The sequence below is a fragment of the Leopardus geoffroyi genome, chromosome B1 (genome assembly GCF_018350155.1).
Source record: "Leopardus geoffroyi isolate Oge1 chromosome B1, O.geoffroyi_Oge1_pat1.0, whole genome shotgun sequence".
Taxonomy (NCBI): domain Eukaryota; kingdom Metazoa; phylum Chordata; class Mammalia; order Carnivora; family Felidae; genus Leopardus; species Leopardus geoffroyi.
Window position 1 is genome coordinate 40,510,608 of NC_059327.1, and position 14,477 is coordinate 40,525,084.

A 14,477-nucleotide genomic window follows, 5' to 3' on the forward strand; every position below is an offset into this window, starting at 1 on the left:
GTTTTTAAAGATTAGGATGTTTCATTTATAGCTTATTTACAAAGTGGGGCTTGATAGGAAACTGATCTTGTTTTAATTGTTTTTCAGGCATAAGATGCACATTTTTCTGCTGGGAATGGGATGTTCTTGAGTTCTTACAAGTTCATGAAGAGACCCATGTGTGGTGCTATTGAGAAATTTATTGGGAAATTTAAAGACATTTCAAATAACAGGTTGTTTTGGTTTCTGAAGTAAAAGTGAGGAGGCACTCTGTTTTGTGCAAGGAGGAAGGACTCAGGCCAGAAAACTTGTATGCTATGGTTAACTGGTTCCCAGCTTCCGAGAATGTTGTTTTCCATGGTATAAAACTTACTCAGCATCAGGATAAGGGATAACGACTCTATGGATATACAGAATCCTTCACCATGGTAAAACTCGCTAACCCGCTGTATACGGAGTGGATTTTGGAGGCCATCAAAAAAGTGAAGAAGCAAAAACAGCGTCCTTCAGAAGAAAGGATATGCAATGCAGTGTCTTCATCCCATGGCTTGGATCGTAAAACTGTTTTAGAACAATTGGAGTTGAGTGTTAAAGATGGAACAATTTTAAAAGTCTCAAATAAAGGACTCAATTCCTATAAAGATCCTGATAATCCTGGGCGAATAGCACTTCCTAAACCCCGAAACCATGGAAAATTGGATAATAAACAAAACATAGATTGGAATAAACTGATCAAGCGGGCAGTTGAGGGCTTGGCAGAGTCCAGTGGCTCAACTTTGAAAAGCATTGAACGTTTTTTGAAAGGTCAGAAGGATGTGTCTGCATTATTTGGAGGCAGCGCTGCCTCTGGCTTTCACCAGCAGTTACGATTGGCTATTAAACGAGCCGTTGGCCACGGCAGACTCCTTAAAGATGGACCTCTTTATCGGCTCAACACTAAAGCAACCAGTGTGGATGGGAAAGAGAGTTGTGAGTCTCTTTCCTCTTTACCTCCAGTGTCACTCCTTCCACATGAAAAGGATAAGGTAAGAGTGGTATACGCATCAGTGTTCATAGAGCTGAAGATATAGCATGCTACAAAGTCATGTTTCTAGGAAGTATGTAGAAGTTATGTTCAAGTTTTGTGTTTGGGGACTTAGGGAATGATCATCTTTGGTTTTTTATTGGTAAGTTGTTGGAATTCAGTAGATACCAGTTGCCTTGACACCTGACATTCAGAGTGTATTGATGTACCGAAAAGAACAGATTTAGATTAGAGTTTAAAAGTAGCATTCAACTTTAAGGCTGTTATAAGTTCTTAGAATATCTTACTGCTGGAAGTTGATGAGCACTCCTAAATGTTCGAGGCTTGGATTTGAAACAAGCAGGTGACTCTAAGAACCTTTTTCCTTTTTTTCTTTTTTCTTGCACATTACCGTTAGGAAGGAGTGAGACTGAGTCTCCTGACCCATCCGTAGTTGTAGCTAAGCAAATTTATCAATTTTTATTTTTGTCGTATTCTAACTTTTTGTCATGTATTCTTTGCATATGATGAAGTCCTAAGTGTTATTTATGAGCGGTGTAACTACATGGGTCAGGAAAAAGTATTCTGTATTCCTAAAGTTCTGTGGAGTTGGGTGTTTTGGTACACAGTGGTAATGTGCTGTGTTTTATGCTGTTATTTTGTGCAGTTAAAAAAGTATGCTAAGAAACAGCAAATTTTGGCCTTTCAGTAGATATTAGGAGATGAAGAGAATTTTGTCAGTAGCAGTTTTTTACATTGACCTAGTGTCTTAGCTGTGAATTTATTTCAAGTGTTCTGAATTGTAGTTGTGGGGAGAGTGGTAGTACTTAATGCACATTTTAGTATACAATAGTAAAATAATCTTTATTTTGCCTAAGATCATGGAAGCTACTTCTAGGATGAGAAGATTGTAAAGTTAACACTGAATGTGTTTAAAAATACTTGAGGTTCAGTCTAAATTTATTGCAGTTAGTAACCCAGCTATAGATTTTTGTTTAAATAGCAACTGAAAAATAACAGTATTTTTCTTTGATGAAGTTTTAGAGATCTATTTTAAGGTTCAATTTTCCCTGTGAACTTTGAAATAGAAACATTATCTTAACCATTATTACTCTTGAAATTATTCTGTTAGAATGGTTGTGTGTCATTTGAGCATTTTATTTAAAAGTGTGGTATTAAAATTTCAAGGTGGACAAATAACTGAAATGCTTTACTCTGTAGTCCAGTGCTGTAAGAACTCTTACTGTAAGAGCTGTTTCTTGATCACATATGGCTGAAGTTAAGTGAAATATAACGATTGATTCCAAAAATTGTTACCAAATGATTTACAGGTTAACTGCATGGAAACAGGAAACAATTTATAGTTTAGAATGAATTCAGTGTTATATCAGTGAATTAGGTATTATAAATTTTTTGCCAGAACACCTGGGTGCTTGCTTTTACTATAATTTCCCTTGCTTGAATTAGATATTTTAATTTTTGAAAATATTAGCCATATATAAAGTATCAATTGTGTATGTATTTTTAAAAGGTAGCCAGTATAGTACACTATGGGACAAATCTAAGTTTTGTCACCCTGGGATTTTACTTTTGAAAGGGGACCTTGAGAACCATCTTATTTTGCAGTTGGGCTGAGACCTCTATATTAAAAAAAAAAAAAACAAAAAACTTAATCCAGTAGAGATTTGTTGGTTGACTTTAGTTAGAAATATCTTTTAGGTTACATAACTGTAATATATAGTGTTGTTAACTGAAGAAACTAAATTTGGAGTATACATTTAAGAATGTATTTTGAGTTTTGTTGAATAGACTTCTATATATGTGTATGGGTCTGAATTAAAAACTAATTTTATGATATCTATGGAGTTAGAGTTGATAAGATCTGCTATATATTTTTAAATAGTCTTATTTTAAGTAGTGAATTTCCTGAGTGACTTCTCCCAAAGATAAGAAAAGCTCACATTCAAAATCATAATATGGTGAGGAATTACTCCTCTGAACAGATTATATGTTTGTTCTTTTTATTGTATTTTATGTACTTTCCTTTCTCTTTTAAAAATTGATTGGTTTGCTGTTATGAACCTAGATATTCTCAAAAAAATTATACAGAGTGTATTTGACAGTGATGGAGAAAGGAAAAGATAGGCCAGAAGTACTTTCATATTTAGGCCTTAATTAATTCAGCAAATGGTTATTGAGTGAGTACCTATTGTGGGCCAGGCACTCTGGAACTGAATTGGCATTATCTCAAGTTCCTCTTTATTTTTTTCTGTATCAATTTTTAACTTTTATTGCTTGGAGATACCAGCCTTTGGAAGGAACCGTAGAACTGTATGTTAGATTTTCAGCAACTGAGTAGTGTTTGCTGCTTTTTGTGGGATCAGCTGTGTAGAAATAGTTTTTTTTTTTTTTAAGAGTTTTTGTGAACACACTTGAACTTAAGTGTGTTTTCACACTGATAAATAGGAAAAATCCACGGGATACTATGATCTAAAAGTTAAATCTATGTTGTAAGGGAAATTTCTGAGCTAGCTTTAGGGTTGTGGTAGTTTATGGTAAGTGTATTTAACTTGATGTGTTTACTACGTGCCACGCATTACTTTAAAGCTATACATCTATTAACTCATTTAATTCTCATACATATCCATGAAGTAGGTACTGTTATGTTACAAGTGAAGAAACTGAGGCATAAAAGAGGTTTACTAATTTCTCTAAGTCGCAGAGATATTAAGTGGCAAAGCCGGGATTTGAACTTGGGCAGTCTGGCTCCAATCTTTGTAACAGCTTTAGCTACCTCCTGCCTCTTGGGAGTTGTTACATACAGTGCCTGACACTGCACTCAGGTACACAGTTGTGAGTATTTTTGGTGTTAATTCCATAGCACATTCTCTAATTATGAAAGGCCATATGTCCTTCTACCCCCTACCCCTTCTTGGTTTCTGTCCCTTTTTTCTCTTTCTATCATAGAATGAATTCTAAAACTGACTTTGAATCAGTGATAAGAATGTATCAGAAACCAAAGATTATGAAAAATCTAGTTTTGTGTGCCTGCGATCTATAAAAAAAAAATTTTGTTTACATGACATTTTATTTCTCTTAAAGATAATTTCTGTGCTTATTAATTTTCATTTTATTTATCACTGAAATTTTCTGATTTGCACTTTGGGATTTGTTGCATAGTTGTAAGTAGAGTGCTTTCATTTTGGACCAAATGTTGCTTTCCCTTGAATTGTGGCATATAGGTGAGAGTGATAGTGTGACACTGGCTTAAATAACAACTTGCTTCTTGAAAATTTATTTGCTTTTGAAAGATTTTACTGTAAGATAATTTGTTCATTTATTTCATTTATTCATATAACAAACATTTAGATGCCTACCATGAACAATGAATTTAGGATTTAGGTCTTGTTGAGGATTAAGGTAGAGAGATGTGAAATAAATATTTTTGGAATTATTTTTTAGTTTATGAAATACAGCTTTTAGTTTATACATTCTTTTTTTTCATATCAATTAAGCATTGTGAATCTCAGAAATAATGAGATGTTTCTTGGGTGGGGCTGTATTATTTGAGATTGTGATGGTCTATTTAAAAAATTATCTTTAGGGGCGCCTGGGTGGCTCAGTTGGTTAAACATCTGATTCTTGATTTTGGTTCAGGGCATGATCTCACTGTTGGTTCATGAGATCGAGTCCCTGAGTCCCCCTGCTTAGGATTCTTTCTCTTTCCCTTTTTCTGCCCCTCCACCCCTCTAAAAAAATAAACACTAAAAAAAATTAGACACTGAGTCTTGGAAGGAACCTTTTCAGGAATAATTTTCACCTTGATATCAAATTTCTGGGTTCATTTTACACACAGAAAAATCTAGCTTATGTTCCTTCTTACTAGCCCAGAAAACTGTACTCTTAATGATAACCACGGCATTGAAATGTTATTTTGTGGAGTAGTATTGTGGAACAGAGTTATAATTTGCGGAAGCATTACAATTGGAAAGGGAAGAGAAAGTATTGTCAACTAATGTTATTGTTTAGTTATTACCAAGGTAGGTAACTTAGAGTAGAAAGATCAAGCGATACATTTAAAACCTTCTAAAATAAGTTACGTCAGTACAGTAAACTCTTAGTATACTGAATCCAAATTATTTTTCTGAGTGGAATTTGACATTTTAAATTTGTAGAATAAATGGGACTTTGACAGGAACTTAGATTTTTGATATAGGGATGCAAATATGTTTTCATATTTGAAAACACTGAGTTAAGAATAATAAAGCTTTGATTTAGCTATTTGGAGATGGCCTTTATAGTAAGATTGATGCTACATCAACTTTTGGTGACTCTAACTGGACTGTGAGGAAAAGCTGGCTAGAAATAAAAAATAAACATTTGTTACTAACAATTTATCGAGGTAGATTAAATATAAATGGGGTTAGGAATTGACTTTGTCTCAGCAGACTTGTTTTTATTTAAAAAAAAAAACAAAAAACCCAGAAATTTAAAAATAATTCAGGCAGAGGTATACTTATAATGCAGTATTTATTTAAATTCAATCAACTGTACAGGTAATTTTTGGTCTTCTAGTTAGCTTGTGAGCTCTGTGTTTTGGTAATTTTCAGTCCATGACACACCCTGAAAGAAAATTTGAGCTACTAAAGCAACCTTTGGTTTAGCCATTGCTAATCAAAACGTCTATACCTAGCCAATGCACACAACCTAAACATTTTTCTTACACTTAACGGTTACTAGCACTCTACTCTTTTTTGGACTAATTTCTAATAAATTGATGAAATAAAGGGAAGAAATTAATGAAGACATCAGATACTACAAAGTGCTTCAGGAATAGGACCTAGAGGATCTAACCATTTTGACCTTTCTTTGCCCTGTATCAGTAGGCCAAGGGAATGTAAGCAGTTGCTTATAGAAACTATTAATAGCTAACATTTGTTAAAGGGCTAACAATGCATTGAGTACTGTTCTGAGTGCTTTGACATGTTTTCTTATTGAAGGCTCAGAAGACTTTGACATGGTTAAATTTTATAGGTGTAATATATTTATATAATAGCCATTTAATAACATTTAATAATACAGGTTTTCATTATGGCTTCTCATAAAACACCAAATGGAAAATGTATGCAAAATACATTATCTTCTTGTCTTTGCTGCCTGTTTTTTATTTAGTTCATCCTGACACATGAGCCAGTGTTTTTTTTATATTACACTTATCTTTAATACTATGAAAGCAAATAGATAATAGGATTTTTTTTCTTTGTATTTAGAGTATTGGAGAAAGCATATTTTCTATACTGACTTGGATCTTAGCTATATAAGAGGACTGAATCTGGCTGCCATGTTGGCTGGTTAAAGTAGAATTAAGAAGATTTTTTAAAAGTGAACTGGGAAGTGTTAAAATTAGAATAATGAATACTTTTCATGTTCTGATTTAAACATTTTTAAAGAAACAAATGAATGTTACGCATAGGAATTATTAAGAGCCTCCTTCTGGTAAAGTTGTTTACCAATTGGCTACTCATGGGTGGAGTCAGTTCACAAAGGACCTGCAGCAGATGAATTAGACCTGTAGCGACTTCACCCTTCTGCTTTTCCCAGCTGGAGCAGGATTAGGACTCATTCAGCTGCAGCTGGTTCCCAGGAAAATCTAGACTGCTTCTTCTGGTGTTTTCCTTTGACAGGAAAGTCATAGTTCCCAACAGATGGCTTTCATCAGCACTGTACATAACTCTGTAAATTCAAGTCCAAAGAACTACTCTCAACTTCATTAGGGAACAGGCAAAGAAACTGTTTGTAATATGGTATTATTTGGTTAAGGGTTGAAATTAAGCATAGGGATTATAGTGGTGTAGTATTTCGATTTGCAGAATGCCATTCTGGGTCAAAATAGTTTTTAACTGCTGGCAATTAAAAAAAAAAAAAAAGACCTAAGGAAAAATAAGTCTAGCTATGGTGTTAGGTATATTTTATACTTGGATTATATTATGCTTACAAAGTACAGATAAATTCTTTGAAAAAAAGAATCTTTTGCATTTTGTAGAGTTTTGAGCCAGTAACAGTCTTGGATAACAGTATTTCTAATCTTATTTCATGAATAGAGAAATTGAGGGTCAAAGAGATTTAAGTGTCTAGCTCAGTGCCATGCAGCAAGTTAATCTGGGAGAAAGTGGTCAGACCCTTCTCAGTTCTTTCCTTTTTTTTTCATTAGGCTGTAGTACTGCTTTAAAGTGTTAGAGAGCAATAAGTATAAAATAATGTATTTCTTTTTTTTTTTAACGTTTTATTTATTTTTGAGACAGAGAGAGACAGAGCATGAACGGGGAAGTGGCAGAGAGAGAGGGAGACACAGAATCGGAAGCAGGCTCCAGGCTCTGAGCCATCAGCCCAGAGCCTGACGCGGGGCTCAAACTCACGGACCACGAGATCGTGACCTGAGCCAAAGTCGGACGCTTAACTGACTGAGCCACCCAGGCGCCCCTAAAATAATGTATTTCTTAATGGAAACCATAGAATAAACTCTGGTCTAGAGAGTTTTGGTGGTTTTTATAAACCACAAATATGTAAATCAGCTTGTTTCAGTGTTTGAAGATAGCTGTACATTCTTGAAAGTTGAAGCAATATTTTATTGTTTTGTAAAAGACTGCTTTCTTATGGTCCACGTTAGAGGAATTAGAAAGTGGTCCTCTGTTTTTAGGTATGTATCAGAAGAACATGTTGAGCTACCATAATGCTGGAAGAGAAAGTACTTGAATTTTGAAAGAAAAAAAAAAGGTCTGCTTATAGTTAAGTCTGATTTTCAGAAAGTCGACAACATAGATCTTTGGAGTGACTTGGATAATTGGTTAGAACTTAAAATGTTTAGGACTGAGATAGAAAGGTACAAGCTTTTCTATTAATGAAGTAATTCTTATTAAAGGCATTAAATATGGGGAAAACAGAAATGTAGAGTCTACCATGCATTGTTATGTATACATAGAATCTTAATTCTGGGTGATGATTTGTAATAGGAAACAAACCTTAAAAGAGAAGGCAGCAAACAGATTATGTTTGTCTTTTTTGGTCATTTTGACTAACAGTTCATCTCTGCATTATTTTACTTTGTGGTAAAATTTTGCAGTGCGTTACAGTAATGGCAAATAAAGATTGAAATTGGAGACAGTTATTTATACAATAACTGGGTGGTTTTAAGATTATTGGTAAAACTGATTAGGGAGAAAATGATGTAGAAAGAAAATCTGTCAGCTAAAAAACTTAAAATTTTTGTATGTGTGAAAAGACAGCTGATTCCTTTGCCATTTACCTTTCGTGCAGAAGGTAGAGATTCCGTGTGTGTGGCGGCGGGGGGGGGGGGGGGGGGTCGGTGTTATCATGCTTATATTATAGGCTGCTTTTTCCTCCAGGGAATTGTGAACTGTAGTTGACCTGGAGAGGTGCTGTTAAGTTGGTTTTCAATTCTTTCTGCTTAGTAGAGTGCAGGTTTTTCTTTTTCTTTCATTGGCTACAGTGAAGCATTCAACTCCTGAGTTTTCTAGAACCTGTAACAGAACCCTTAGAAACATTATTAAATTTTTTTGTGTGTTGAGTGTGATGCTGTGCTTTAGGGGGGTTTCCCAACTTTTCTGTTGAGCACATCTTTAAATATCTGACTTAGGGTTTAGATCCTCTTTTACCATTTTCCTGCTGTAGTTATTTAATTTCTTCTCATGCCAGTAAATTCTTAAATTTGTAACTTAAATGTAAAGCAGTGATACTAAATCCACTTTTGACCCAAGGAGCCTCAAAAAATAAACACCAGGGCAGTTAAATTTAGCAGTGGGGCCCAGATATGAGATTTTTTAAATTTTGTTTTGTTTTGAGGTCGCCATGTGCATCTTCAGTACAGCCAGGGTTGAAAACCCTCTATTTGAACTTGCTGAGGGGGTTAGGACAGAAGCAGATGCTTTTTACCTAATCATCGAATTCAGACAAATTCATGAAACAACATACTTCACCCCCACTCTCATGAACACACTTTGAACCAGGACAGTGTACTTATGGAAACCTAAATTTTGTTTTATCCTACTTCCTGACCATAAGTGCCCTAATGTTTCACCTTTCTCTCCTATGCACCTGCTCTTTTTTTTCTCGTCAGGGTCTCATTTGGTGCATATTCTGGAGAAGGTTCCATGTGTGAGTTTGATGGGTGCCCCCCTCCCACCACTCTAATGCTTTTCTTCTAATTGCTTGGCCTTATGGTTTATCACCTCAGTTACTCGCTTTACTCCTCCAATTGGCAAACCCCAGACTTGACATTAAGCCAATCATTTTTCTCTCCCTGCTTCTTATGGGACTGTTTATCATTTTGAAGAAAATTACACGAACCATGTGGTGGGATGCCACTTACAAATTTGTAACATCTAATCAGTTCTGCTTTGGGATGTATGTCTGTGTCTTTAGTCTGTTCTCTCTGCAGCAGTTCAGTATTTCCTCCAGCCCTTTCACTTTTCTCATTGTCAGCTGACCTTCCTGTATTCTCCTTCACAGAATGGAATCTCTCTGGCCATATGAGCTCATTCAGTTTATACCCCTCCTACACAAACCTACATCCGTCTGTAGGTATTTTACCCCCTTTGCTACTTTTTCAGAGGTTATAAAAGAAGTGTCTTGTCTAGAGCTCATCTCTCTGTGTATAGGAACCTGTTCTCTCCTGTCTCAGGGGCTTTGTTCCATCAATAATATTCCCAGTGTTCCCCTTAACATGGGGAAGTCTCTCCCATCAAATTAGAGTAAAAGCAAACAAAAACACTGCTCCAAATCCTTCTCTACATCTACACTCTATTGTCTTCCCTTCATTTTGAAACTCCTTGAGAAAAAGTCTGTATTCATTCCATATCTGTTGCAATCTGCCCTTTGGCCTAGAGCACCATTGGAAACAGCTCTTATGGACAGTTTTCAGTCTTTATGTTGTTACCTGACTTCTCTGCAGCATTTATGGTTGTTAACCATTCTCTCCTCCCTTGACCTCTGGGATAATTTTTTGCTAGGTGTCTGTTTCTGCATCTTTGTGATTAATTTATTTTCAGTTTACTGGCTCCTTATCTTTTGCCTGAATCTTATATATTGGACTCCCTAAGGTCCTGATCTGTGCCTACTTGTTGTTTCAACCATCTGAGTTCTGTCTAGACCTAACCTTCACTATACTAATGACTAAATTCATAATCTAAACCTCTCTTTTGAGCTGTAGACTTATATATCCCATAGTGTAGTGTCTTTCCTCAGCCATTTCAAATTCAGTGATGACCCAGATGGAATTTATCACCTTCAACTTGTTCTTTTGATTTCTTACTGTGGTACAAGACATTGACATTGACTCTGATTCCTAAAAGAAACTTTGGTATTATCTTCTACACTTCACTTGCACTTCTTTTGGATTCAGCTCTAGTCTGCCCCCAGTCTTTTCTGCTTCTTTAACGTCTTTTAATTAACTGCTATTCCAGCTGCTACTCTCTCAGTGCAGGTCCTTGTCATTTCTCTCCTGATTTACCTCAGTTTCCTCATTGGTGTTCCTTCCTCCAGTATCCTTTCCCTCCAGTCCACATTATTGCCAAGAATGATCTTGTTAAGAAGTGATTAAGAACACAGGCCCAAGAACCAGACCATCTGGGTTTGCATCCCATATTGGCAGCATTTGCTTTATGGCCTTGGGTAATTTGCTTAATTTTTCTTGGCCACATTTCTTTCTATAAAATGGAGATAATACAGTACCTATCTGAAAATGAAGTTTTGAAGACTTAATGAGTTAATATGTATCAGTGTTGTCTAATAGTGCTTTGTGTGATGATGGAATGAATGTTCTATATCTGTGCTCACTACAGTAGCCACTGGCCATATGTGGCTCTTGAAATGTGGTTGTTTGACTAAGGAACTTTAATTTAATTTAACTGAAATAGCCATATATGTCTAATAGTTACTGGACAGTACAGAATACATAAAATCCAGTGCTCTATAAATACTAGCTATTATTACCATCTTTCTGAAGTTAAACTTACTTCTCTGGTTAAAATTCTTTAGTGCCAAATTCTTTGGTATAGTGTATATAATTTTTAACCCCCTTCACCCCATCGCATTGCTCTGAACTTGTCTACTGCTATTTCTTATGCCCTCTGTGTTCCACTATACTAGTGGTTTTCAAAGTGTTGTCCCAGGGGTTAGAAGTAGTAGTGTCACCTGAAAATGTTTGAAATGCAGATTCTTGGGCCATATTCCAGGCATACTGAATCACAAACTGGGGGGTGGGGTCTAGCAACTTGTATGTTAATAAACCCTCCAGGTGATCATGATGCATGCTAAGGTTTGAGAACCACTATACATCCCAAACTACTTGTAGTTCCTCAGATCCACCTTGTTTTCTATTGCTCTTGTTTTTCTCCTGTCTGGAATGATTATCCTTTCTCTTTTCTTCACTGATTAGCTCTTATTTAATCTTGCAGGCTTAATTTAGGCATATCCTCTTTCCATTTCTTTCTTCATTATTACTCATCCTGCTTCCAGGGTGACTTAGCGCTCTTTATGCCTCTGAGATCCTGTACATGCCTCCATCGTAGCCCATTTTATATTGTATTGTTGCTTTAGCTTGTCTCCTACTAGACAGGGAATTTAGGATCTTGTTTTTTTGTCTTTGTATCCCTATCTGGCACAATGTCTGGTATGCTTTGTAAGTATGTATGGAACATTTTCAGGTGCCAGCACAGTGATTAAGTCCTGGGTAAAGGACATACTGTCTGTGTAATTAACACAGTGATAAGGGCTCTGATGGGGTAAAACCGAGTGCTGTGGAAACACGGGAAGGGGTGGAGAAAACTAGGGAAGTCTTCTCAGAGGAAGTCACATGTGAGAGGTTAGTGAGGTGGGGAAGCAAATGGGTGGGGTGGGAAAGAGTGGTTCCTGCAGAGGGAACAGCATGTACAAAGGCCTAGAAGCAAAACATTGTAGGCTCTTTATAAATGTTTAATTGAATATGAATAAAGAACCAAATCACACATCTAACTTTTAGATCTTGGTTTTGGAGTCACTGCCCTCCCCAGCAAACATTAGTTAGCATTTATTCTTGATATACTGCTTTCTTTGAGCTGATGGTAAGGTGTGATAGGGTAACCTCCAAGCCAGCAGGATACATTTGTGTGTGTGTGTGTGTGTGTGTGTGTGTGTGTGTGTGTGTGCGCGCGCGCGCGTGCGCGTGTGTTTGCTAGCCTTTTAGTGGTAGAAGATAGGATTTGTTTCATCTGAATTATTCTGCAGTGTGAGTATACATCAGTGGTGGGTGAGGTAAACGAATTGCTCTCATTGCTTAAGAATAGACCAAGATTTGGGGCGCCTGGGTGACTCAGTCAGTTAAGCGTCTGACTTGGCTCAGGTCATGATCTCACAGTTTGTGAGTTAGAGCCCGCGTCAGGCTCTGTGCTGACAGCTCAGAGCCTGGAGCCTGCTTCAGATTCTTTGTCTCCCCCTCTCTCTGCCCCTTCCCCACTTTTGCTCTGTCTCTCAAAACTAAATAAAAATTAAAACAAACAAACAAAACAAGAATAGAGCAAGATTTTAAACCAGCAACTTGAAACTTAAGAGCACTGACAAAGCATATCATTAAGAAGGCTGAAAGGCTACCAGCATGACAGCCACAGCTGTTGGTACTTTTGTAGCTCCACTCTGTATTGGCCCTTTTTGCCCTTATTGCTGCCACCCTCGGTTTCCTCTTGGTCTCATTAACCCTCCATTGTAAGAGCATCAAGGCCTTGGTTAATGTGCTGTGTAAGCTCCAACTTTGAGTTGCAGTTGAATACCTGCTTTCCTCTGTTTGGGATTTTACATATGTAACTTTGAGTAAAAATGTACCTTTTTCTTTGAATGCTTTACAAGTGGGTTGGCTTTGTCATCTATTAACTTTGAAAGAACAATAAAAATAAAGTTTTGTTTCTAATAACTTCAGCTAAGCAGAGAACTCTTCAGCAAAGGAAGCTAGAGAAAGAAAAAGTGAAATGAAATATTTCTCCCTAAAACTTCATATGGGTGGTATAATTATGTTTCTGAAGTGTTTCACAGATGATAAAAGATTTTGGTTTCACATATATCTTCTTTTGCTCTAACACTTTTGTAGTACGGTAGGCCATCCAGGTGTTATGATTGCTAGATTTTGTGTATGCAGAGTTATATGGTTCATTAAGGGAAGAAATGGAACTATAGTCCTGGTCTCTTTCAATCCCAGTACTTCTCAGCAACATCAGGCTGCCTCTTGTTCATGAAAATGACAAGCGTTAAAAAAAAAAAAATGTCTTTTACCATTTATTACATACATCTGTCAAACCATTTATCAGGTCATACATGTTATTAATCTTTGTATTCACTTTGTAAGATGCTCAGAAAATGTTGAATTGAAACTGTCAGGTTTAAACTGGAAGGAGGAATGATAGAAATCAGGTTGACTTAAAAAAAAAAAAAAACAACTATTAACTCTCTTAGTAAACTTAGAAGCTAAACCATTTATCCTCTCAATTTATAGCCTCTGTAGATTTAAAAGGGGAGATAGAGTTTCAGATGTTTTCTGCAAATGTTTGATACATCAGCTGTAAAGTATCATTTGCTACTTCCTTCAAGATAATATTTGTTCTCTATTACCCATAAAGTATTTTAAAAAGCTTAAGAAATTGTGTTTCCCTAATAGGTAATAATAATTCATTAGTGCATAAAATTAAAAAAGTACAAAAGAGTTCCATTAAAAGTATTCTTTTAACTCCAGTTCTGCAAGCAACTAGTTCCCCTCCTGGGATGTAGTCAATGAGTTTGGTTTCTACCCTCCAAAGAGATTCTCTGTGTATATAAGCAGTCACTTATATGTTTTTTTCTCCCATATAGAGCATACCTTAGAGCATACCTTAATACACTTTTCTACATCTTGCTTTGTTTTTCTTCCCGCTTAACAATGTATCTTAAAAGTGTGTTCCATGTCATTATATAAGATTTGGTGGTATTCTGTTTTATGGATGTACCATAATTTACATAACTAGTTCCTCACTGATGGACATTTCTTTCCAATTTTTTTTTTTTTTATTACAAACAGTACTCAGTAACCTCCATTGCGCATTATTTTAGACTTGTAGGTTCCTAGAAATGGAACAATTGGGTCAAAGAATATGTATGCCTTTGTAAGTTTGGTATTTCTGAATTTCTCTCCATAGAGATTACCCAACAGTGTATCAGAGTACTTTTTGCCTACATCCTTCACAACACAGTGTTATCAAACTTTTTGATTTTTGGCAGTCTTATAATAAGTGAAAAATCATTATTTAAAAAAATTTTCTTTGGGGCGCCTGGGTGGCTTGGTCGGTTGAGCGTCCGACTTCGGCTCAGGTCATGATCTCACGGTCCGTGAGTTCGAGCCCCACGTCAGGCTCTGTGCTGACAGCTCAGAGCTTGGAGCCTGTTTCAGATTCTGTGTCTTCCTCTCTCTCTGCCCCTCCCC

The 14,477-nt window shown here is 36.3% G+C and overlaps 1 protein-coding gene across 4 annotated transcripts in view; it reads left to right on the forward strand.

Moving 5' to 3' along the window:
• Window positions 1–14,477, forward strand: part of KAT6A (lysine acetyltransferase 6A) — a 113,924-nt gene that overhangs the window by 2,588 nt on the left and 96,859 nt on the right. For all 4 annotated transcript variants that reach the window (XM_045459189.1, XM_045459201.1, XM_045459197.1 and 1 more), the window contains exon 2: window positions 88–1,004. In XM_045459189.1, coding sequence (XP_045315145.1) covers window positions 405–1,004 — 600 coding nt within the window. In that variant the 5' untranslated portion in view covers window positions 88–404. The remainder of the gene's footprint in view (window positions 1–87; window positions 1,005–14,477) is intronic.